At 40.4% G+C, this 26,755-nt stretch overlaps 1 protein-coding gene across 1 annotated transcript in view; it reads left to right on the top strand.

Moving 5' to 3' along the window:
* The first annotated feature begins 8,545 nt into the window (after positions 1–8,545).
* The window catches only part of FAM160B1 (family with sequence similarity 160 member B1), a 37,721-nt gene continuing 19,511 nt past the window's right edge, over positions 8,546–26,755 (top strand). The window contains exons 1-5 of the mRNA XM_027528533.1: positions 8,546–8,895; positions 15,189–15,267; positions 21,977–22,146; positions 23,869–23,973; positions 24,423–24,545. Of these exons, the coding sequence (XP_027384334.1) occupies positions 8,851–8,895; positions 15,189–15,267; positions 21,977–22,146; positions 23,869–23,973; positions 24,423–24,545 (522 nt within the window). The 5' untranslated portion in view covers positions 8,546–8,850. The remainder of the gene's footprint in view (positions 8,896–15,188; positions 15,268–21,976; positions 22,147–23,868; positions 23,974–24,422; positions 24,546–26,755) is intronic.

The following is a 26,755-nucleotide window of genomic DNA, read 5'->3' as shown; positions in this document are numbered from 1 at the left end:
TTACCCCCGGACCACCAGGGAAGCCCTCAGCTCTCTCTCGATCTGAGTACTGACTGCCCAGGTGGTTCACTAAGTGAAAATTCATTAGATATGCACATATGACTTCTCTGTGTTTATAATAATTGCATTACCATTTTCACATTAAGGAAAGGGGCCCTTAGAACTTGACAGCATTGAGAATTACTGCTCTAGGTTATCTAACCTCTGGCTACTTCCCTAATTACATATTCAACTATTTTTTTTCCTCCTCAAACACCTACCTAATCCAGCTACCCCAGCCTTCCTCAGATATGCCAAACTCTTTCTCATATAAGAAATTTGCACTTGACGATATCTCTGCCAGAACCACTCTACTTCCATAGCTAACTCCCTTGCTTTGACCTTATGGCACCTCCACAGGGAAGACTTCCCGGGCCACTGTATTTAAAATAGTGTTAGTTGCTCAGTCATGTCAGACTCTTAACAACGCCATGGACTGTACGCTGCCAGGCTCCTCTGTCCATGAGATTTCCCAGGCAAGAATACTGGAGTGGGTTTGGGTTGCCGTGGGATTGAACGCACATCTCCTGCTTCTCCTGCATTGCAGGCAGATTCTTTACCTCTGAGTCACCTGGGAAGCCCCATGTAGTACTGTAATGCATATGTATTTTTAAAAATCCACATATAATTGGATCCTTGAAATTCAAAGCCATATTGAAGTTTAAACCCAAGCAAGAGTCAAATTGTAGATACGTTTAAAAATCCCACGTATGATTTTCTAGCTTTCAATTGGTGGGTTTAGCCCACTGACATTAATTATAGTTAATAGACCTATTTTGTGTTTTCTATTTTTCATACTTCTTTTTTACATATTTTTCTTCTTTCCTGCATTTCACTGCATTCAGAAAACTTTTGTGCTGAATTTGAAAGTTATACTCTGATTTTTATTTCCCAACTTTCATTCACACACACACACAACTAGGTGTGATTATGTAAGCCAATAGAACGTAAGAAGTGTGGAACTTTCAGGAAAAAATTGTCCAAAAGAAGGAGGTAATCCTTTTTCTCTTTGTTTCTTCCTATAACTGCCCTAAAATGAGTGACTGTGAGACCATGAAGTGATCTTGAGTATGGCAGAACTGGATGGAGTGCAGAAAGTTAAGAGTCCTGATAGCCTACCAGACAAACTTTTTTTACTTGAAAAAGAAAACTTCTTTAAAAGTCACTATTATTTAAAAAAATTAAAAAAAAAATTTTTTTTTGGTCACATGCAGCTGGACCTAATGGGCACTGCTCATTTCCAAAACTGGCTTCCTTTATTATAATTCTCTAGCCTACAGGGTGAAGGTATCTCTCTCTTAGTCTAGACCCAATTTGTGGCACTTGGCCTCCCCTTCCAGACTTCCTCTACTCTAATTCCCAGTCACAGTTTTTGAGGTTTTCCTCAAAAGTCGACCCTGAGACAAAGACTTGACTAAGTAATTAATCAATAGTTCAGATCCCAGGAAGTGAGAAGGTGGGGAAAATAAGAAAGAAGAAGGAAAAGTATGAGAGCTATTGACATCGCCACTGTGGTCAGTGGGTACTTGACCCCAGCAGGACCTCCTGAGAATCGCTTCCTACCCAAGAGATAGGACACTGGAGCATTTATCCACCAGATTCCTGTCCCCACTGGCTGACAGTCATCCCAATGGGTTCTAACTCTACCACAGGCTCTCCCACACAGAGATTTCCACGGCAGCAGTTCTGAAGAGGGCTGCATGGGACTGAGGTAAGATGCTGTCCCCATGAAGTGAGTCTGAGCATGCACAGATCTGCAATCAGCTGCAGCTGGAGTCAGAAGAGGACCAAAGGATCATGACACTGGACACCAGCAGTATCTGCTATACTTGCCACGGAGTTTCCCAGCTTTTATGGAAGGACAATCTCATTATCTTTCTACATTTCCATATTCTGTATCTCAATGAATGGCATCTTCACCTAACTTCATCCAAGTTAGAAATGTCAACATCTTTGACTACTTTTTATTCCTCACTCTTTGTAGTTAATCACTTGCAAAATGTGGTGGATCTTGCTTCATCTTTCGAGTCTACCATCTCCTTCCTATTTCCCACAGTTATTAACTTTCGTAATCTCTTGTTTGAACTTAAAACACACACACACACACACACCAAAAAATGTGTTCTTGCCTTTAGTTTCTTCCTTTGCCAAACAAACTTTGGTCATATCAGTTACACCAGCATACAGTTTAGTCAAGATGTTTTACAAGGTTTGTTATGAAAGTCCCAGTCTTTCCTCCAAAACTCCCAATTTCCTGCTTCGCAGAGGCAACCTCTTTCAACACGTTGGATGGACTCTTTTGTTATTTACTTCCTTTCTTTAAATGACATGCTTATAGTGTTACTTCTTGATATTTCTGCTTTAAACAATATCCAATGTTTCCTGACTGCCGATGATAGAGATTAAGCTTTCTTTCTCACACACACACACCACCCCCACCATACATCCTTTCCTCTTCCCTAAATACAGCAGCAATACTGTAAGTTTTCATTAGATCAGTGTTTACATGATTATGGCTATATAAGCACTATTTACAGTTGAGCCGTGTGTGCACTATGATTACACATTTCTATGCAACATTTTTCCTGGTGTTAATAACGATCTAGCTTCTCCCCTGCCCCCCTTGCTTAGTTTTCTTTATATTTATTACTAATTCATTATCACTCTCCTCCTAACTGATAAATCTGCTCAAACACATAAGTAGTCCATCCACCAATTTCATCTTCTTGAGGACATCTCTTGTTTTTTTAAATTGAAGTATAGTTGATTTAATTGGAGAAGGAAATGGCAACCCACTCCAGTGTTCTTGCCTGGAGAATCCCAGACACGGGGGAGCCTGGTGGGCTGCCGTCTCTGGGGTCGCACAGAGTTGGACACGACTGAAGCGACTTAGCAGCAGCAGCAGCAGCATAGCTGATTTATAACATTATATTAGTTTCTCATGTACAGCATAGCAATTCAGTAGTTTTACAGATTATACTTTGTTAAAAGTTATTATAAGATAATAGCTATAATTCCCAATGCTATACAATGTATCTTTGTTGCTTATTTATTTTAGACATAGTAGCTTGTACTTCTTAATCCCACACTCATAATTTCCCCCTTCCCCCTTCCATCCCCACTTTGGTAAGCACTGGTTTGTCTTTTTTATCAGGTCTGTTTCTGTAGAAAATCACTTCTGACTTGCTCCAGTTTGGAGAAGTTGGTTGTTAGCCCATCTTGATGTGTGGTTGTCACCCTGAGATTCTGCTTTACTATCATCCTGGCCATTTCGGTCACCACTTCTCATGGTGGGTTTTTGTTAGCTGATTGTTGATCTTTTGTTCCTTTGGTTTACTCCCTGACTTCTGATGGACTACATCTTCTGAAGCTTCTTGAGAAAGACAGCAAGGTAGGAAATTTTTCAACACCTTGCACATCTGAAATGACTTATTTTTCCCTCACTCTTGATGGACAGTTTCTTGGTATGGAATTCTAGATTGAAATTGGTTTACCTGGGAATTTTGAAGGCACTGCCCCAAAGCCTTCTGACATCCCATGCTGTTGTTGAAAAGCATCATGCCATTGAGATTTTTGATTATTTGCACAAATTTGTTTTCTTTTTTCTCTCATTGGAAGTTTCGTAGGCGCTTTCTTTGAACCCACTGTTTTGAAATTTCACAATAATGTCCTCTACAGTGAGTCTATTTCCATTCATTGTTCTGATATTTAATGGACCCTCTCAATCCAGAGACAAATGTCTATCAAATCTATAAAATTATATCAAGTTACTAATATAGTCAATTATTCCCTCCCTGTATGCTCTCCAATTATTCAGATGTTGGATCCAATGGACTAGCCTTCTAATTTAAAAAACAAATTTCCCTGCTATTTTCCATTTTTTTTTTTGCTCTAGTCTAAGCTTGCTAAACTTTTTTCAAGATTATTTTCTACCCTTTTAATGTTGTTTTAAAAAATTTCTATCTTATACTTCTTTTCTAAGTGTCTCTTTTTTGTTCCCCAAATGCTGCTTTTTAAAAATAGCATACCATTCTTATTTTATACGTGCAATATTAATGAGGATATTAAAATAGTTGTTTTATGGAAGTTTTCTTGCCATCTTTCCCTGTCCAATGTAAGCAACTCCACTTCTTCCAAGTTTTCTTTTTGGTCCTGGTTTTCCTTTGGGCTCTAACTTGAATATTGCAGGCTTTCCTAGAATTGTTGATGATCCCAGACTGTGTGTTCCTATTTAAGAGAGGTGCACAAAGAATCTGATTGAAGGTCTGAGTAGGTGGACAGAGCTTGTCAACTGGGAGCTGCAATGTAAAGTTGTCTGGGTTTCCTCTGCAGGATCTTTGGGGCTATTCTCTTGGATGAAACAGATTCTCCAGAAAGGACCTTTCTATCTTCTACCTGGAGGGATCAGCCTGATGACTATATTTTGAGCCAAGAGGAGGATGAGGGTTGAGGACCTGTGTCTCAACATTCACAAGGTTTATTTTCACTTTATCCTCCTTTTTCTTTTTTTCTTTTCTCGGTATGGAGCCCCTCCCTTTCTAGGAAGATGTCTCTCATGTTATTTCAGGGTGGGAAGGAGGAAGCCAGGCAGTCTTGTAGAGTGGAGGTGCATCTGCTGCTGCTAAGTTGCTTCAGTCGTGTCTGACTCTTAGTGACCCCACGGACGGCAGCCTACCAGGCTCCTCCATCCATGGGATTTTCCAGGCAAGAGTACCGGAGTGGGGTGCCATTGCCTTCTCCGGAGGTGCATCTATCCAATTCTAAATAAACTTTCAAGCCATCCTGTTATCTTCAGTCCTACTTTTACCTCTACCTCCAGAGGGACTTAATGTTACCATTTCCTGAGCCATTCAGAGGGTCTGTGAATGTGTTAACACACTACTTTGGTTCTTGCTTTTTTACCTTGGGATTCAGCTTTCTTACGTCAGTCATATCAGTTATGGCCTTTACAGCTACTTTCCAGTTCTCAAATTTTTACTGCTGTCTCTTAATGTATTTGTACCATTTGGATTTGTATTTTTTTTAAAAATCCCTCTAATGTAATTTTAGTGAAATTTGGGAATGCAATGTCCAGAAATTTGCCAAATTTTGGAAGATGTCCTCCAACTCTGTTTCTTCTTCAACTCCATTCCAATTGAGTTTCAGTTTTATAGATTTTTTTGTGTGTCCTTGCTGATTAAACTTCATTCATAAAAGAACTTAACAAATGTGTTCACCCTGAGGAAGTGTAATGAATTAGAGTTTAATGTATTACCTATTTCCAAAGGGTTTTAATTTGCTGCTAAGTCACTTCAGTCGTGTCCGACTCTGTGCGACCCCATAGACCAAAGCCCACGAGGCTCCCCCGTCCCTGGGATTCTCCAGGCAAGAACACTGGAGTGGGTTGCCATTTCCTCCTCCAATGCATGAAAGTGAAAAGTGAAAGTGAAGTCGCTCAGTCGTGTCTGACTTTTAGCAACCCCATGGACTGCAGCCCACCAGGCTCCTCCATCCATGGGATTTTCCAGGCAAGAGTACTGGAGTGGGGTGCCATTGCCTTCTCTGGTTTTAATTTGAGCAGGGACTAAATTTCTCATTTGCCTTAAGCCAAAGGAATAAAGAAATGGGTTTTTGGCTGTTCTGGGTCTTCATTGCAGCGTGCAGGCTTCTCTGGTTGGCATGCCGGCTTATTTGCCCTGCAGCATGTGGGATCTTAGTTCCTTGACCAGGGATGGAACGCCTGTCCCCTGCATTGGAAGGCAGGATTCTTAACCACTGGATCACCAGAGAAGTTCCGAAAGTTCTAATTGAATAATTTCAGGCACCCACATCTAAGTGTTTTGGAGACCCAGAGAAGCCTTTGTTACGCTTTCTTAAATTATAAGCTACTCTGTTGAGGTGGGTCCAATTCTGCCCATGAATAAAGGCTTGTGATAATGTTAGTGCCATTCTAGGATAGCAATAAGTAACAGTATCTGCTCAGTTATAGTTCTATCTCACTGGCATGTTTGGAACCTACATATTGAATAGATGAATCATCGTAAATACTGATATTAATCTAGAGCAAAACATACATTTTATTGTACTTACAATAAGTGTACAGAGACAGGCATCTTCAAATACAAACAACTCTAAGTAGGCCTGCTTTAAATAGACCTCTTCATACAATTAGTGGTTGTGAGGTATTATGAAAATACAAAATACCATATAAATGTATGACAATTAGGTCAGGAAAATAATTATAGTTAATAATATGACTAACCATCTTAAACTGTTGAGTAATAATAATAATAATAATAATAAACAGCATGTACTCTTGGTTGAAGAAGACATGATTAGCTAGAATTTGATAAGGAGCATGTTTTGATTTTCAGTGAATGACAGAATTTGCCTCCAGCATTCTGGAGGCTACTGTACAGGAAATTAAGGTCAAATTTACCTGATATCCAAGGACAGAGGTAACAAAAATGGGAGAAAAGAAGACAAGACTAGTAAAAGTCTCCTTAAATCTTGATTTCTGGCCCTATTATTTTGTTAAATACTACACTATTACTAATAGTGAAAAAGCTGGCTTAAAATTCAGCATTCAGAAAACTAAGATCATGGCATCTAGTCCCATCACTTCATGGCAAATAGATGGGGGAAACAGTGGAAACAGTGACAGACTTTATTTTGGGGAGGCTCCAAAATCACTGCAGATGGTGATTGCAACCAAGAAATTAAAAGACGCTTACTCCTTGGAAGAAAAGTTATGACCAACCTAGACAGCATATTAAAAAGCGGAGACATTACTCTGCCAACAAAGGTCTGTCTAGTCAAGGCTATGGTTTTTTTTCCCAGTAGTCACATATGGATGTGAGAGTTGGACTATAAAGAAAGTTGAGCACTGAAGAATTGATGCTTTTGAACTGTGGTGTTCGAGAAGACTCTTGAGAGTCCCTTGGACTGCGAGGAGATCCAACCAGTCCATCCTAAAGGAGATCAGTCCTGAATATTCACTGGAAGGACTGATGTTGAAGCTGAATCTCCAATATTGTGGCCACCTGATGTGAAGAACTGACTCATATGAAAAGACCCTGATGCTGGAAAGATTGAAGGTGGGAGGAGAAGGGGACGACAGAGGATGAGGTGGCTGGATGGCATCACCAACTGAATGGACATAAGTTTGAGTAAATTCCAGGAGTTGGTGATGGACAGGGAGGCCTGATGTGCTCCAGTCCATGGGGTCACAAAGAGTCGGACATGACTAAGCAACTGAACTGGTTACTAATAACAAATGTTCATGCATTGCTTACTGCAGACTGGACATGTTAAACTACTTTACATATATTAAAAAATTTTCATACGACTTCATGAAGGTAGGTATTACCACCACCCCCCAGGCCCTACACCCCCATCCCCGGCCCCCCGCTGGAATTTTACAGACGAGTAAACCAAAGCACAAAGAGGTTAAACAGCTTGCTGCAGTGAATGGCAGAAATGAGATTATAAATCTAGGCTACCCAGTTTCAGAGACTGGCCCTAAACATCATTCTGCACTGCTGCTATCTTTTCTGCCTTTCCCCTGCTCAACTAATTCAATTACAAATATAAATTTTCAGCACGGGCTGTCCAGCACTGTCTCCACCCTCATCAAGAATTTAATGGTCCTTTTGATAAAATGGCAATCCTAGCAAAAACAAAGTTCTCCAGGATAAGAACATTTTCATAATTTGTATCAACCCAACCTAAACTTTACTAGCCCGAGTGGTATTTCTTCAAGGTTTGCTGAATATACTGTTGCATACTATTTTAAAGAAGCCTCCATCCAAGTGCTTACACTGTAGCTCCACTTATCTGTCCTTTGCACTTCCTAGAATCCCTTTCAGTTCTTTTCCCTCACTGATGTTTCCCAGAATCAACTGATGAACTGAATAGAAAATGCTATCCTGAATTCATTTTCCATCAAATGTTCCAAACTAATAACTGAATCATCTTACCATTCGTCAATCTGGGGCTTCCTGTTTTAATGTTGAATAAATAATAACAACAATAAGAATAATAATAAAGTTTTACGGTTAGCAAAGCCATTTCATCTGCTTTCGTTGATTTGTTCTCATTCTTAGCATCTAAACCCACCGTTCCTGTTTGCCTTGGGAATACTGTGTTTTTTCTTGCCGGTCTTGCAAATCTGCCCTTAAAAGACGAACCTCTGAATTTCACATACATATATGGCTTCATTTTCCTACAAAATCGGCATTTACTTCCACTGGAGAAACAAGTCGCAGTGGGAACGGCTATATTTTTTAAACGTAAGCATGACGGTGTGCCGGCAGGAGATTGAGGCAGCAGCGCCCAGGCCCGACTCCCGACCCCAGGCCGGCCGAGGCCTCTGGGTGCCTCTCCCGCCCCCGCGGCGTCCGGCCGCCCAGCCGCAGGGTCTGCCTGGCCTGGCGGGGGCCTCCCCAGGCCGCGGCGGCGCCCCCTACAGGCCGCGGCGGGCAGAGCGGGCGGAAGGAACCCGAGCCGAGCTGCCACCGTGTCCAAGCCGGGGCCGGAGCCCGAACCGGAGCCGAAGCCGGAGCCACCGCCGCTGGAGCGTCGCGGGCCCAGAGTCCGCGCGGAACGCCCTCCTCGCCGCCCGCCACGTCGCCGCGCCCGCCGGAGCCGCCGCGCCGCCCGCTCACACCTGAAGCGGCCGGGCCGGGCCCGCCTTGGCCCTCTGCTCGTCCTCCCTGCCCCGCACCGGCCTTCACTCTGGAGCGGCCCCGGCAGCCGCAGCAGGGGCGGCGGCGGCGGATCGAGGAGCTCTCCAGGTCGTCCCGGGAGAAGCTGCTGCAGTCCCGGGACAAGATGTTCTCCAAGTTCACCTCCATCCTGCAGCACGCCGTGGAGGCGGTAAGGCCGCGGGGCTGCGAGCGCACGACAGGCCAGGGATGGCGGCGGCCTACGTTCCCCGCCGCCGGCCCCGGGCAGAGAGAGCCTGGCGGCCTCGGCCCGGCGGCCCTAGGCGTCCCCGGCCCCGCGAAGGAGCGAGGCCCGGGGCGGGCGCTGCGGGGTCGTCGGGGCGCCGGGGGCCTCGGGCCTGGCTCTGAGCGGATCCCCTGCTCTCCTTCCTGCTCCGGGCCGGCCTGGAGCCCTTTTTCTCGCTCTAAGAGGGCAGGCGGGAGTCCCCGGGAGGAGCGACCGCTCCCGGCCCGGATCGGGGGTCGTCCGATTCCTCCGATGGGACCAGGGGAGTCGGGGAGCACCTGGCAAGGTCTTGGGGCGCTCCCCCGGACTCCCTGACCGTTAACCTTCTCCCTCAAAAAGTGGTCAGCGTTGACCGAGACAAAAGAAACGGCCTAACACTATTTGGGTTTGTTTTGTTTTGTTTGGGGGGGGGCGGGCAGGACGGGGTGCTCTTGCCGGGGGGCGCGGCTCTGGCAGGGAGGCAGCCCACCCGACCGGTTTCGTAATCTAGCCAGGTTTTGCTCTCGCGGGCCGGGCGGCCGGACTCAGCTGGATCTCCTTGATCGGTGTGAAATGCATTTGGAAGGTCTGATCGAGTGTGCTTTAGACATTTTCCAAGCCCTCACCCAGCACCAGGACCATCTGTTTCCTTTCTTCTCTTCCTTTCCTGGACGCTTTTCGTCTTTCCTGCAGTTGTACCCCGATTTGAGGATTTCAGACACCAGCACAGGGGGACAGCACTCAAATCTAACACTACTAAAAGAGAAGTAACTCATAAGAACGTGTCTTCCTGCTGATTCAGTGATAAGGGGTCGCATTGCTTTACTTCGGTTGTTTTACCTTAGGCTGGCAGAATTGCCCAAATCGAAAAATGCACCCTGAAGTTCTTAACAAGTGCAGTTTTGCTAGACGTGCTACTTGGCTAGTTTTAGAAATGTCATTCTCTTTCTGTGTTTAGTTAATGTCATTCTCTTTCTGTGTTTAGTTTTTGGGTGACATAGCACATTCAGATCTACATAACTTTAAGGGGGGAAAACACACAATTTGCAATATAACAGTTTTTACGGCCAGATAAAAATAAAATGGATCTTTAAAACTCAGTAATGGAAGACTTTTGTACAGTTTTTAAGTGCTGTGTGGGAAATGTTTTGAGTCATTTTAGATCTGCTACAGGTTCTTGAGAAAAGGAATGTATCAAATCAGGCAAGACACGGTTTTTCATGAATGAAGAGCAGTATTGCTCTTGAGGGAGATGATAGCCTTAGACTCTAAGGCAATTTTTAATTTTTCTTTCTTGCGTATACACCAGCTACAGCACCTTACTTTTAGAATTCAATTAAAATTTATAAAAAACAGTGATATTTACATTTTATATTATTCCTTAACTTAAAATATCAAGAATCATTTACTTTTTTGACACTGAATACAGCTTCATACTGAGATAATTGGGGATAAGAATTTATTACATCATTTATATTCTATACTAATTCAGGCCGATATTTACAGAAATAAGTACTTAGAAAAAGAAAGATGGCTTTCAGTGCTCTCACAGTAAAGACTCATTTTTGTCCTGAGGCCTGTGTTTTCTGTCTGCATTATCTTCTTATAATTGTGTATGTTAGCATCTCCCAAATTATCCGTGTAAATTGTCTGACTCTGCCTCTGTAATATCCAGGTTGTCTGCTTTGCTGAGGTTAGAAAACAAGTGGATTATATTCACCTGCCCCTGGGAGTTAATGCACTGCATTTAGAAAAGTAATGTTTTTATTTACTTAGCATTAATGTTTTCAATTGTGATACTTACTAGTTTACCTTGATAGGCAGTTAAATGTGATGAAAAATTTTTGGTGTACTTTTTTTTTTTCTTTTCCCTTTTACCATTCTCTTGGAAATGAATCCATATGTAATGCTGAATAAGCCATCTTTGTGTTATTTGAAGAATATCTTTTTTTTCCCTAGCCCAAGATTGGTTTCCATTTATTCACTTCTGTTTATTTGCTTGACTTTTTTTCTATGGCCTAATCTTACCATTCCTCAGTTCATTTCATTAGCTTTTCTCTATCCTCCTTTTAATTTGTTTGCCCAATTAGTATTTTCTGATATAGCATTGCAATTACGATTATCAGGGTTCTTCAGAGAAGGGAGATAATCCTGCAGACAGATGCTGACATGACCTTTTTTCAATTGTGTCACTGTATGAATCTTTGTAATGTTTTCTCAACCATTTTGGTATTATTATTTTCTAGGTTTTTTGATTCAGTTGGATCCATCTTCAAATGTGTTTTTTAGGGTCAACCAGATACACATTCATTTAAATAGGGTTTAGGTGTAGAGTTGTCCTTATTGTTTAATTAATGATTTCTTCTCACTTCCTGTTAACTACTTAAAAGGATGACATACAACTAAGATATTTTCAAAGATCAGTGCTTGAAGATGTGTTATTAATCTGATAGGCTACATTTTGAGTTTAGGAGAGGAATTCACACCTTGAGCGAAAACAAAAACTGTAATGTAACTCTTGCGTCCTTTTTCAGAAATGACAGCTTTCCTTCAGGATAGAAATGATTGGCTAGTAAGAGTCAGGAAATTAGCTAGTTGCCACAAGTCTGAAATCAGGCCTCTCATCTAATTAGTTCTGAGGTGGATCATTTTAGCCCAGCTTCTCCAAAGGATAAATAAAACACCTTCCATTAGTACAACTCAGTATTTGTTGAGGGCCTTAGTCTGTGTGAGGTAGTCTGCCAGGGACTAATATCTTGTAATTCCAGTCAGTTCCATCCTTGAAGGCAGATTTATTCCAGGAGGATAAAAGGGCAATGTCAGGAAAAAATGTTTTATCTGTCTTAACTAGTTAGTTCAAGGTAAGTCATCTTTCAGAATTTGGATGCATTATTATTTTCTTGTAAAATTATAATTAAGATTTAATGATGATTGTTGAAACTAGCAATTCCTTAAAAATCTACTCTGCAGTAGGAATTAAAATGTCAAATGAAACGTAGGTAGTGTTTTCTTAAGTGTATTCTTTTCCAGCAAGTGCTCTTTAACTGTCATCCTTTAGTCACGCAGCATACGTTTTAGGAGCCCATCAAGAAAGCACAGTGCGAGTTCACGGTGAGACTGCACTGGTAGGCAGAACAGACGCACAGGTTGAAGTATAAGCCGTGCCCAAGCTTGTGGCCTGGCCCCTAGAGCCAGACAGAGCAGGGTTCTGGGCTTGCCTCTGCCCCCTACTTGTTCACTGGACAACTTACTTAGTCTTTGTATGTTTCAGTTCCTCATTTTTGTTGTTCAGTCAGTGAGTCGTGTCCTACTCTTTGGGATCCCATGGGCTGCAGCACAGCTGGCTTCCCTCACAGTAAAATGGAAGTAATTAGACCTATCTGATAGAATTGTGAAAATTAGAATGACCGGTACTTAATGCAGTGCCTGGCACATAGTAAGTGCTTAATAAATGTTAATCATTATTGTTACTATTTGGATCATTGTTCTGTCAGTGCGTTCTGTAGGAGGAGGGGAGCAAGCACTTAGGACTGGAAGGCTCCCTGGAGGAAGTGAGACTTGAGCTGGACATACAGCAGCAGAAGAGATAGGTGGGGGGTGTCACAAAATTGCCCGGAGGAAGAAGCAATTTAAAAGAGTTGGGCCTGGAATGTTGATGATGCCTGAGAGGCTGCAGGCAGGGCTCTGAGAACACTACTTCTCATCTGAGTTATCAGCTGCTGCTGCTGCTGCTAAGTCACTTCAGTTGTGTCCGACTCTTCGCAACCCCATGGCCTGCAGCCTACCAGGCTCCTCCATCATGGGATTTTCCAGGCAAGAGTACTGGAGTGGGCTGCCATTGCCTTCTCTGGAGTTATCAGCTAGGTAGGTCCTTTTGTGTGGTAGGTATTTTGGGGAAAGAACTCCAGGTTTTTAATTACCAGTAGTGTTGCCTTCTGCAGGTCAGTGAATGGCTCTAAGTCTTGACAAGAGTTTGGGAAAAGTCAGAGTTTATTGTGAGAATTTAAGGCCACATGTAAGTGTAAACTTTGGCACTGTGCCTGGCACATAAAAGTGAAAGAAAAATGAAGTCACTTAGTCGTGTCTGACTCTTTGCAACCCCATGGACTGTAGCCTACCAGGCTCCTCCATCCATGGAATTTTCCAGGCAAGAGTACTGGAGTGGGTTGCCATATCCTTCTCCAGGGGATCTTCCCGACCCAGGGATGGAACCCGGGTCTCCCGCATTGCAGGCTGATGCTTTACCAGCTGAGCCACCAGGGAAGCCCTGGCATGTACCTACTCACTAAATGGCAGCAGCTGCCCTGTATTCACTCAATAAACATTATTCAGTGTTTACTATGCGCCATCATTGACTTGGAAACTGGGGGTTCGGTGATGAACAAGATGATATAATCTTTGTAAACTCACTGAGTTCACAGTCTGGTGGAGGAGATGGATAACTCAACAGTCACCAGCATGGGCTCAGGGCTGGGAGAGAGGGAGCCGGCAGTCAGGGAGAGGATGCCGCAAGCACGTGTGGAAAGGACTGTGCCCTCGACAGGAAGTCTGGCCAGATTTCTCCGGGAAAGTGATATACCCTGGAAATTCCCTTGGAAAAATTAAACAAAGCGTAATATTTACACTTAACAAACTCAGTACATTTTTTGAAACACCAAATTTCATTTGGGTTTGTCCCAATTGTTAATACAGAATTAATTGATTAATAACACTTGTTAATACTGCATAAAGCTAGTGTATTAAAAGGTCTATAACACAAGAGAAATTCTGTATATTTTGAGGAGATTCTAAAAATAAGTAGCTGATTAAAACTGACTTTTTAATCTAAAAGTTTCAGGAAGATTATTTTCCCAAATTAATTCTTTCTTTCTTATTTCTCTAATTTTTTTCTCAGTCTCCCACGAGTTTTCTCTCTCCATGTTCCTGAAGTATAGTAATGCCAAAGATTTTTAACTCCATTGTTAAGGATCTTAAAGTCTTTAAATTTTTTCATAGCTTTCTATTTGGAAATGAGATGAATATTTACATTCTCTTAATGCAGTACTATCAGAGTGGTGTGAATAGGCACGGATGAAAAAGTTGGCAGAAAGATATTGATGATTGCAGAAAATTTTTCAGGTCCATTTGTTTCCTGATTACGTTTCATCTTCTGGATTGAAACACTTAGATATCATGACCAATGTTTATAATTTACTCAGTAGTTTGGAAATTGTTTTGAAGGGTTTTGAACTTTGAGGTCTTTATGGGAGAACCAATCAAAATGGAACAAGTAGAAGTTCAGAAGTAACATGACCTCTTAGGTCATCTGTTTAGATGAATCTGTGAAAATGGGAGATTACACTGCCATAGTTGAGGTTCCCAAAATGGAAACCTATTTGCTATTATGAAAACTGGGTCAGCTGTACTTTCTGATGAAAATTTATTGACAATGCTAGGACTGGGAGAGCATGCTCTCTCTGTCACTCATTTTAAAGAACAGAAAATATTGTAAAGGTGCATCCAAATCTTTTTCTATCTGTTTAATACCCATTTAAAATACTTTTAAGTTTGCAATGAGATGGTTGAAGGGATATAGTTTTGGCCTTAAAACGTCTGAAGTAAATTTCAAAATCAAAAATGTGAGACGTTTTTGACTTTGTGGAATTTAAATTGGTAGTGTCTTGTTCCTGTGGTCATTTTGCTAAAAATATGCACTGCCTAATCTAGGCTTAAAAAGAAAAGATTGACTTTTGTATGTCATTGAAAATAGAGAACAGTTTTGCTCTGATTACAGGGCTGACTTTGGTATGTATTTTAGTAGTGGTGATGTGTAACTGTTACATAGCAGCTCTTTACTGTTTTGCATTTCAAAGTCCTAGGTACAAAGATCCCTGGTTATCAATAATTCATTTTACTGATACTTTAGTAATAGAATAGTGTGTGTTTTCATTGAACTCTGTTACTTTTGAAGTCATGTATAGTAACTACTTTCAGGGAAGGAGAAAAAAAACCCAATACTATAATTACTAATAACACTGATAAATGTGTTTTTCCTCTTTCTTAATAAATTATATTACTTTCTTGGATTTGACATTGTCTTTGTTTCTCCTTGATAGTTGACATACAGAATCAAATTAAAGCTCATTCCTTATTTATATGCTGCTTTTGCATCATTAGTAGAAAAATACAGTTATATTTAATATGAAAATTTTAATGCCATTTTCTTAATTGTTGTGGTCTTTTTGTTTGTGTTTGTATAGCTTGCACCTTCTCTTCCTTTACAAGAAGATTTTGTTTACCACTGGAAGGCAATTACCCATTACTATATAGAGACTTCAGGTAAGAAACCATGCTGATATTAATTAAACAGAAAATTTATGAAATATTAAAATACAAACTACTCTTCAAAGTTATTTTGCATGAAACTTATAAGCAATTTATTTTCATTCCTCTCATTCAAAAATACAGCTGTTGAACACCCACTGTGTGTCAGTGTTGTTCTGGGCACTGGGTGGTATGCCACTCAAATAGACAAAATATCTGTCCTAACAGAGCTTGTATGTTGATGGTTGTTGTTTAGTTGCTAAATTGTGTTTGACTCTTTGCACCTCCATGGACTATGTAGCCTACCAGGCTCCACTGTCCATGAGATTTTCCAGGCAAGGATACTGGAGTGGGTTGCCATTTCCTTCTCCAGGGGATCTTCCCAACCCATGGATGGAACCCTGCGTCTCCTGCATTGACAGGCTGATCCTTTACCAGTGAGCCAGTCAGGAAGCCCAGATATATTGATTGTATTAATCACTCTGTCATGTCCGACTCTTGAGACACCATGGACTGTAGCTTGCCAGGCTCCTCTGTCCATGGGATTCTCCAGACAAGAATACTGGAGTGGGCTGCCATTCCCTTTTCCGAGATATATTGATTAGGAGGAAGCAAACAATAGACAAGTTCTCATAGTGTGTCGGATGATAAGTGCTAAGGAGAAAATGAAGCAGGCTGAAAGGGATGGAAGTGTTTGGGGAGTGGGGACAGAGCCATTGGAGACAGACGGCTCTTTAAGATGAGAGAAATCCTCATTACCCCAGGTGACTTCTGAGCTGAATCTGAAGGAAGGAGGAAGCAAGCCTGGAGGTGTCTAGGGAAAAGATCCAGGAGGGCGCTCAGTGCACACTCCCTGAGGCTGCAGGGTGCAGCACTTGGCATGCACTGGGGACCACAGGAAGTGTGGCTGGAACAAAGTGAACAAGGAGAGAAATGGGAGGGGATGACATCGACAGGGGAGGGGCGCAAGTTCACCCAAGGCCTTGAAGCCATTGCGAGGGCTTTGGCTTTTACTCTAAGATGGGGAGCCTTTAAAGGGTTTTGAGCAGAGGTGTAACATAATCGGCTTTAAAGAGATCACTCTGGCTTCTGCAAGAAACTTAGATTGCAAGTGTGCAGAGGTGAAGTTGGTAGAACAGGGGACTGTTGCAATGGTCTGAGCAATGTCGGTGGCTCAGACCAGGGTGGACGTGTGAGAAGTGATTGTACTCTGGGTATATTTTAAAGAAAGTTGTTAATGGATTGAATATTGGGTATGAAAGAATAAGAATGAAGGATAACTCCAAATGTTGGGGCTTAGGCAGTTGGAATAATAGAAGGAGCACTCATGGAGAATGGGATGAGGAGATTCCGGGAGGAGCAGGTTTGTGAGAACATTTTGGACTTGTTTAATTTGAGACACCCATTGTATGTGCAGCTGGATATTGTCAAGCAGACAGTAAGAAAAAGGGATCTGGGATTTAGGGTGGAGGAATAAACTAGACATGGAATTGAGAATTATTAGCATGTAAGTAGGACTTCCCTGGTGGCTCAGAGGGTAAAGTGTCTGCCTGCAATGCGGGAGACCTGGGTTCGATCCCTGGGTCGGGAAGATTCCCTGGAGTAGGAAATGGCAACCCACTCCAGTATTCTTGCCTGGAGAATCCCATGGACACAGGAGCCTGGCAGGCTACAGTCCATGGGGTCGGACACGACCAAAGAGTCCAAAGAGAGACACCACTGAGCGACTTCACTTTCATTTCACTTAAGTGGGATTTAAAGCCATGAGACTAGCTGAGATTACCCAGGGATAGCTACAGACAGAAGGAAGAAAAAAAGTATTCAAGAACTGAGCCCTCATACTCAGTGTTCAGCGATTAGGAAAATGAGAATGACAGCAAGCAAAGGAGATTTTGCTTTTGCCAGTGATGAGCCAGACTGCCAAGAGAGAATGGTGTTCTTGAAGCTGGAAGTGGAGAGAAGGATCAAAGTGTCTAATGATGTCAAGTTGATGAAGGCTAGGAATGGATCATTGGATTCAGCCATGAGGAGCTCATCAGTGGCCTTGATAAGGGCCCTTTTAATAGCAAGAAAGAGAGAGGAGACCTGATTGGAGAAAGTGTAAGAGACAATGGACAGAGAACATATTTGGATGGTGTGTGAAGACCGCTCTCTTGAGGAGTGTTAGTGGAAAGGAGAGCTGAGAGACAGATCAACAGCCGCAGGGAGAAGTGGCCTTGGGTGGGGGTAGGGGGGTTAATTTTTTTTTTTAAGATGGAAGGTACTTCCATTTGTACTTTGGTGAGAATGAGCTGGTAGAGAAGGAAAGGTGGGACGAGAGTCATAGGAGATAATTTCTGAGCCATATCCTTAAGTTGGCAAGTGGGTTATGGGATCCTAGTGCATTAGCGAAGGCTTAGCCTTCATAGGTTTATGGACAGCTCACATCCATAAAATTAAGGCAGAAAGGAAAACATATGGGTGTCAATGCAGGAAAAGAGTGGACATGGTGTGGACGTCTTTGGAAGTTATCTTCTTTGTGCTTCAGTCTTTCTTAGTGAATAGGCTGAAGAGCGAATATGGGGAAATGTGAATAAATTAGGTCAAAGTTTGGCAAAGTTTTTCTGTAAAGGGTCAGACAGTAAATATCTTAGGCTTTGTAGGCCATACAGTCTCTGTTGCAACTATTCAATTCTGTTGTTACAGTGCAAAAGCAACCTTCCATAATACATTAAAAGAAGAGCATTCCTTTGTTCCAGTACAACTTTATTAAAGCAGATGGCAAGGCTGGGTTTGTTCCCTGAGCTGAAGTTTGGCAACCTCTGAAATAGGAAATAGAGTAGTAGCCTTGCTCCATAAGCCTCTGGGCTCCCTTAAGGAATATAGAGGTCAACGCTAGTGGATGTGCAGATTGAACACATATTTTTTTAACTGAAAGAATACATGAAGAAACAAAAAGTTGATTTGGCAGGCTGGTGGGGTCATAGATAATTCTTTAAAAGTAAGAAATTCCTCATTTTTATGTAATAAGTGATAGCAAACTATCTATATATACACCTTTAAATGTGAAGTGTAATTTTCACCTCAATTTGGATGTTTAGATGGCACATCTATAGAAAAGGTTTTTGACAGAAGCAATCTTTTCAAAAAATGGCTATTCTTAACCCTTGTGAGTTTTTCACCCCTCCATAGTCTTAAGGAAATGCTTTAAAGGAAGGCCTGTAAGTTCTTGCTGTAAATGATTTTTTTTTGCAATCTCATAGCAAAAGCAAGTGTATATGTTACAATAAAGTATGGGACAAAAAAGTGGGTCAGGCACAGAGAGAGAAGGAAGCAGGGAGAAAACTAGGAGGCGGGGTCTGACCCCGGGCTTGAGGATGAGCAGTAACTTTTGAGGTAGATAAGGAGGGCAAAGGCATTTCAGTAGAAGGAATAGCTTATGCAAAGGCCCTGGGGTCTAAACATGGTTTAGGATGGTGAGAGTGGACAGCAGAAACTAGATCTTCTAGGGAGCTCGGATTTTAATCCTGTCAAGTTGAGCTAATAGTTCATTTATTTCTCAAAAAAAAGGTCTTTTTGACTGTTTTTCTCCATAAATATGTGTAATCAAACCATGCTTAAATATTCATTCTTTCCTGGAATGTTTATATAAAACAGGTGAAAAAATACTTGTAAAAAGTAAATTTCAAATAAAATTACACACCATCTTTTATTAGCCCTAGGCTACTCATTTTAGAAGAAAATGAAGTGAGACATCATAAGTTAACGTTCTTTGAATTCTTACTGTGTGCTAAGGCACTGGGCTTCACACACATTATTTCGTTGAAATCATACAGTAGCACTTACTGGTTTGATCAGCTCCATTTCACAGATGTTGGTACTGAGGCTTAAGTAGTTTGCCCAGGTCACCCAGCTAAAAGAGACAGAGCCAAAGCTTGAATCCAGGTTGTCCAAGTCCAGGACTCATGCTCTTAATACTATCCCATACTCAGTCGTATTTGATACGTCCTCCTGGGAACAAAAGTGACTCTTCTCTTTGCCTTGTTTTCTCCATAAGCCTTTAGTATTATGGTTTAGTCTGTGTGTGTATATATACACATACATGTGTAAGTGTACAGACGGAGCTTTATATCATCAGATACACAGCAGACCAGGATTGTATTGCACAAGCTATAGCAGTACTAAGCAAAGAACAATAGAGACGTAAAAAAACTTGTCATTCCCTAATACACTTTATATTTAAACATTTTATAACACTTCACATTTTATAATAGTAATTTAACCCTTATATAATAAATTTAGGTTGGTAAAACCATGTGTTTTTACTATGTTAAAAGTATTCATTAATTTTTACTTTAAAAAAATCAGTATTTTGTAAGAATTTTCCTGAGAAGCAGCTTTTACTTTGGGAGTAGATATCTGCTGATGAGAGGAGATGTCAGAAATTTTCAATAGAGGGTTTTTTTTGGGCTCTTCATGTTTTCAGATCTGGAGATGAATTGGGGGCAGTTCAAGTCTTGACTTCCCAATATTACAAAGCAATGTTCATGCTAAGTCGCTTCAGTCCTGTCTGATTCTTTGCAACTCTGTGGACTATAGCCTACCAGGCTCCTCTGTCCAAGGGATTCTCCAGGCAAGACTATTGGAGTGGATTGCCATGCCCTTCTCCAGGGGCTCTTCCTGACCCAGAGATCAAACCCATGTCTCTTAGGTCTCCTGCATTAGCAGGCAGGTTCTTCCCACTAGTGCCACCTGGGAAGCCCACAAAGCAATGTAGCAGTGATCAAAACCAAGCCTGTCCTCTCCGCATATCCTGCATTATTCAGCTTAACATTCAAGGCCAACTTATTTTTGTATAAAGAGACCTAAAGTTTAGAGATGGCAAGAATACACAGAACTGTACAAAAAAGATCTTCACCACCCAGATGATCACGAAGGTGTGATCGCTCACCTAGAGCCAGACATCCTGGAATGTGAAGTCAAGTCGGCCTTAGGAAGCATCACTATGAACAAAGCTAGTGGAGGTGATGGAATTCCAGTTGAGCTGTTTCAAATCCTAAAAGATGATGCTGTGAAAGTGCTGCACTCAATATGCCAGCAAATTTGGAAAACTCAGCAGTGGCCACAGGACTGGAAGAGGTCAGTTTTCATTCCAATCCCAAAGAAAGGCAATGCCAAAGAATGCTCAAACTACCGCACAATTGCACTCATCTCACACGCTAGTAAAGTAATGCTCAAAATTCTCCAAGCCACGCTTCAGCAATATGTGAACTGTGAACTTCCAGATGTTCAAGCTGATTTTAGAAAAGGCAGAGGAACCAGAGATCAAATTGCCAACATCCTCTGGATCATTGAAAAAGCAGGAGAGGTTCAGAAAAACTTCTATTTCTGTTTTATTGACTATGCCAAAGCCTTTGACTCTGTGGATCACAAGAAACTGGAAAATTCTTCAAGAGATGGGAGGTCAGGAAGTAACAGTTAGAACTGGACATGGAACAACAGATTGGTTCCAAATAGGAAAAGGAGTACATCAAAGCTGTATATTCTCACCCTGCTTATTTAACTTATATGCAGAGTACATCATGAGAAACGCTGGGCTGGATGAAGCACAAGCTGGAATCAAGATTGCTGGGAGAAATATCAATAACCTCAGATATGCAGATGACACCACCCTTATGGCAGAAAGTGAAGAGGAACTAAAAAGCTTCTTGATGAAAGTGAAAGAGGAAAAGTGAAAAAGTTGGTTTAAACCTCAACATTCAGAAAACTAAGATCATGGCATCTGGTCCCATCACTTCATGGCAAATAGATGAGGAAACAGTGGCAGACTTTATTTTTTGGGGCTCCAAAATCACTGCAGATGGTGACTGCAGTCATGAAATTAAAAGACACTCCTTGGAAGAAAAGTTATGACCAACCTGGACAGCATATTAAAAAGCAGAGACATTACTTTGCCAACAAAGGTCCGTCTAGTCAAGGTTATGGTTTTTCCAGTAGTCATGTATGGATGTGAGAATTGGATTATAAAGAAAGCTGAGTGCCGAAGAATTGATTCTTTTGAACTGTGGTGTTAGAGAAGACTTTTGAGAGTCCCTCAGACAGCAAAGAGATCCAACCAGTCCATCCTAAAGATCAGTCCTGAGTGTTCATTGGAAGGATTGATGCTGAAGCTGAAACTCCAATACTTTGGCCACCTGATGCAAAGAACTGACTCATTGGAAAAGACCCTGATGCTGGGAAAGATAGAAGGTGGGAGGAGAAGAGGACAAGAGAGAATAGGATGGTTGGATGGCATCACTGACTCAATGGACATGAGTTTGAGTAAAGTCCAGGAGTTGGTGATGGACAGGGAGGTCTGGTGTGCTACAGTCCATGGAGTCGCAGAGTTGGACACAACTGAGTGACTGAACTGAACTGAAAGTTTAGATCTTCTGAACTGGCTAATTGAAATAACTTTTTTAAATTATAAATGCATACAAAGTTCTGAGGTTATTTGTTCTTTTTTCTGATCATGTTTCCATTTCCATACCCCATAAATGGTTCCTTTTCTGAATTATTATGCATGAGTATTAGCTTTAGAATATCTTTCAGAATATAGATTGTATTTGAATAAGATATAAACCTCACCCGTGTGAACAATTCAGATTTTTCTCTGAATAGAAACAGGGAAATACAAAGAGTATTTTAGGTGCAAATGTACAATTTAAAAATGTTTGAATACTTGATGAATGTCTTTATTTTTTAGATGATAAAGCCCCGGTGACAGATACAAATATTCCATCTCATCTGGAACAGATGTTAGTTATCTTAGTACAAGAAGAAAATGAACGGGAATTTGGAGAGACGGGGCCATGTATGGAATATTTACTTCATCACAAGATCTTGGAAACATTATATACCTTAGGGAAAGCTGATGTAAGTTCCTAATCCACATGATGTTCTTAGGCAAGTACATGTAATATATGTTTTCATGTCTTAGAGATAAAGAAGCTGCCAAGCACTAAATTTAACTGTAGAGGTGTATATTAAGCATGGAAGGATTCAAGTCAGTACATGAAAAAAAAAGAAAGTTGTATGGCCTGTATGAGTATGACTTTCCATAGAGGTAGCAAAGCTCCCACATCCTCTAGACAACTGGTACTTAGGCTGCTTAGAATTACAGTATAAACATTTATAAAAATCTACTCAAGTGCAAATGCTCAGAATCAAAGGAAATGAGAAGGATCCCATTGAATATTGGGTTACAAAAATTATTTTTCATAATCCTGAAAGAAAATATCACTGATCATTCTGACATTAACACTTCTGATGAGTGGAACCAGTTCAAGTAAGTCTCTTTGATGAATCTTCCTCCTCTTTAAAAATAAAGAGTTGATCAGCAACAGGCCTCCCCCAGCTCTAAAAATTGGTGCTTCTGTTCTGTGAATTTCTGTAATATATGTGAAAATCAAACTAAAGAAATCTCAAACAGATGTTTGAACAGCAAATAGAATTATGAAGTCGTATTGAAGACGATTTCCTTTTAATTAAGTCTGTAATTCTCCAATTCATTTTTAGGTTAGATTCATTCAGTTTTTATTTTCTAGCTAAATATCTACTCACTAGTATCTTCCAATTCATTCCCTTCCTCCCTCCTTTTTCCTGTCCTTTATAGAGAGAGATTATGCAACATTATATTGAACAAATATTAATCAATTTCTGAGCAAATGTTAGTAATTATTCTACTGGGAATTTTATTTTGATATTGATGATTATAAATATTGTATTTTATCTGTATAATTTAAGGTATTTACTATCTTCACATACTATTGGGCTTAAGATTATAGCTTATGCTATTTCCATATAATGTGTCTATGTTGATGTTTTGGAAATGTTTTGTGACTATTTTAAATCTGAGTCAACATAAGCAGGTTAATTTTAGAACGTGTAACCTTGCTAACTCATACTCTCTTAATTTACAGCATGCGTAATCGTCAGGTTTATCTGCCTTTCAGCAAATATTTAAAACAATTGGCATGTTATCAAAACTTATTTATTAAATATTCATTGCCTATAATAATCATAATGTAAATAATTTTGTGACTAATTTAAAATAGCATTGTTAGATTAAATCACAGCCATTTATACATCAGATCAGATCAGTCGCTCAATCGTGTCCGACTCTTTGCGACCCCATGAATCGCAGGATTCCTTTATTTACATACATGTGTTAGACTTTATTTACTCCTCCATATATATGATGAAAGGTTATTGATTACCTGTCATAAATGTAAGTGATAAGATGCTGCCTTTGCCTGGGCCAGGGAGTTTCCTTTTACCCTAGCATTTAGAACATTAACAGCTTGGCATTACCTGAACCAAACTCCAGTCTCCATGGCACATTATCACCATGCTGTTTGTGATTACATCAGGCTTTGGTCTCACACACTCTTATAAATTTTATTTATAGAATACCAGTCAGTAATAATTTGATTCAGAATTTTATTTAGACAAAGTCATTAACTGTTGTCTAATTGCATTGATTTTTGAAGGTGGAATACATTCACATACATTGTCTCTGGTTTTTTTCAAGCTTTGGAGTAAATAAGTTTGCACTGTCTGTTTTTTCTTGTTTGTGTTTTGTTCTCCTGCACCCAGTGTCCTCCAGGAATGAAACAGCAAGTCTTGGTGTTCTATACCAAACTCCTGGGGAAAATCCGGCAGCCGCTACTCCCGCACATCAACGTGCACAGGCCCGTGCAGGTAGCTCCTTCCCTTTACATCGAACTATTTGGTTCGCTGCTTTTTGCATAGAAGTAATTTTATATGATTTTTCTAAGAGTAAAAATAACATGCAAAGTAGCACATGTTGATACTTGAAACTTTCTTGATGCATGACATTGTATTAAATGCACTGCATGTCTCTATATTTCTCTCTTAAAATTTTATACATTAATTTTACCATATACTCACTTCCATGACATCTCAAGAAGTTTATTAAATACCTCACTAATTTTTTAGAATAACATGTTTGAAAAACTTGATACTAGCACCTGTTTGATACAGGTGATTGCAAATAGTGTTCTTTCTGGAAAATGCAATGTATTTGCATTATTTAAAATTTTAAATATCCTGAAAGTGAATGAATGGCTGTTTAGATACTTGTTAAAAAAATAGCCTAAGTTTAAATTTTGTTTTAAATTTTTTGACAGAAGCTGATTCGACTGTGTGGTGAAGTCCTTGCAACGCCAACAGAAAATGAAGAAATTCAGTTTCTCTGCATTGTGTGTGCAAAGCTGAAACAAGATCCCTATTTGGTTAATTTTTTCCTGGAGGTATAGTTTACTTCTTGTCAACCTTCAAAGTATGTGTGTATTAAAATTATCATGAGAATTGAATTCTCTAAATAATATTAGAAGAAATTATATTTTGTGAGTAACAGCCTGTTTTACTTCCCCGGAATTATTTTCATTTAGGAGCACTGTTTTATTTTAACCTGAAATCTCCTGAGAAAAACTGCTCTCAAAGAATGTGACTGAACCACATGTAGGGAGCAGAACAGGGGCTGGACAAATACAAAGCTGCAGCTTAGGAGCACAGCTCGAAGGGCAAATGTGGAAGAGGGAAGTCACGGGAGTTTTTAAGCTATCATATTTTCAGCCAGGCTTGCTCAAGCGTGGTGTGTGGGTAACCTGACCTAGGGAAAGAATGGTGTGTGTAGATTTGGACAAGATGTGAAACATCACGAGTCACCTCCCCACCCTGGTATAGCATTTTATTGCTCTGCTAATTGGTACTGTTTTTTCCTAGCCATAGTCACCAAATTGTGGTTTACTTAAATCAGTTAATATTTGGATTTTATTTCCAGTTTTAAATTAGAAAATAACTCTTCTGTTTTTCCTGCTTTCGTTTACTTTTTTTTAGCAGTAGTCATTTAGAAATATATTAGGGAAAATGTTGGTGTTTTTTACTTTTTAAAAAAAGGTTTTTATCTTTTTTTTTTTTTTAGATTGAGGTGTGTTATACACAGTACAGCTCAGTGTCTCTGATTCTGTGAGTTTGACAGACACAGTTTTATAACCACCACTGCAGTCAAGATACACAGCAGCTCCATCTCCTTACCTCATGTCCCTTCCCGGTCATCCTATTTCTGCCTCTGCCCCTAGCAATCATTGATCCGTTTTCATCCCAAGTTTTCTCTTTTTCAGAAAGTCATAAAAATATAGTCAGCCTTTTGAATCTGGTTTTTCTTTATTTCACTTCCATGCATTTGAGAGTCTTCTGTGATTTTGGTCACAAACAGATACTACTTTATACTACTGAGTAGTATTCTGTTGTACGGATGTACCTCCGTTGTTTATCCATTCACCAGCTGAGGGATTTGGGGGCCAGTTTGAGATAATTACAAATGAGGCCATCGTAAACATTCACAGATTTTTGTGTGGACTTAGATTTTCATTTCACTTCTGGAAGTACCTAAGAGTAGGATTTCTGGATCATGTAGTAGTAAGTGTGTATTTGCAAAACTCTTTCCAAGTGGGTTTATCATTTTGCAGCCCAGGGGCAACATATGAGAGCTGTTGTTCCGCGTCCTTGTCAGAGTGGGTGTTTTTTGTTGTTGTTGTTTTGTTTTTAAAACTTTTAGCCATTCTAATAGATGGGTTCATTTTTTATTTCATTTTATTGAGTAAGTAATTCAGGATATTATTCTGCACTGTTGCTGCGGGTAGGTAAGCACCTACCTTACCAAGCTGCAAAATTGCGTGGATTTAAATTTCTAAGTTAGTGTTAAGGACTATGAATACCTGTTTTTCATGACATATATTTTGAAAATTTGCTTCAAAATGATTATAATAGCCTTGTGATATAAACATATCAAATATCTTGATTTGGCTAACTGTGAGATTTTTCTTCTCAAAGTTCATTTTTAGTTAAGTTTGCTTGGGTAACCAAATTACTTTAGATGCATAGATTTTTTCCCAAGCTTAAGCTTTAAGGAGATTTTCTCAGAATCTCTGATACTTGTTTCAGAAGTACACAGCCATAGATCAGAAACTGAAAATTTGCAGGCATATGTATGGCTGCCTGTCTTCAGAGAAACATTTACAGGTAGACCTCAGCATAAAAAGCACCCTTCTGAATTAGTGTCATGTCTGCTGTGATCCCGCATTTTTATAGCACCTACTTCTCCAAAGCCTGGGGTGGTAGGTGACTCCATTTTCTGAACTGACTTGACTATTCCTATGCTTTTAATATTAAATTTTAATGCTTTTAATGTCAGTTATTACAGTCTCCCTGGCATTAGAGTCATTTATGTGCATTTTATTTTCTCTTCCTTGTCAGTAAGCTCCTTGAGAACAAGGATTCTATTTTATTAATCTTTGGGTCCCCATAGCTTCTCTGGTATCTAGCACAATGCGCAATAACTGTTTAATTAACACATTGAATGAATGAATCTTTTGAGACATGCAGCTTTATTACTAGTATGATAGTAATAGAGCTTCCTTTGTGGCTCAGCTGGTAAAGAATCCACCTGCAGTGTGGG

Source organism: Bos indicus x Bos taurus, chromosome 26, assembly GCF_003369695.1.
Source record: "Bos indicus x Bos taurus breed Angus x Brahman F1 hybrid chromosome 26, Bos_hybrid_MaternalHap_v2.0, whole genome shotgun sequence".
NCBI lineage: Eukaryota > Metazoa > Chordata > Mammalia > Artiodactyla > Bovidae > Bos > Bos indicus x Bos taurus.
Note: the sequence above shows the minus strand (reverse complement) of the source record. Positions and strands in the feature narration are given on the sequence as shown.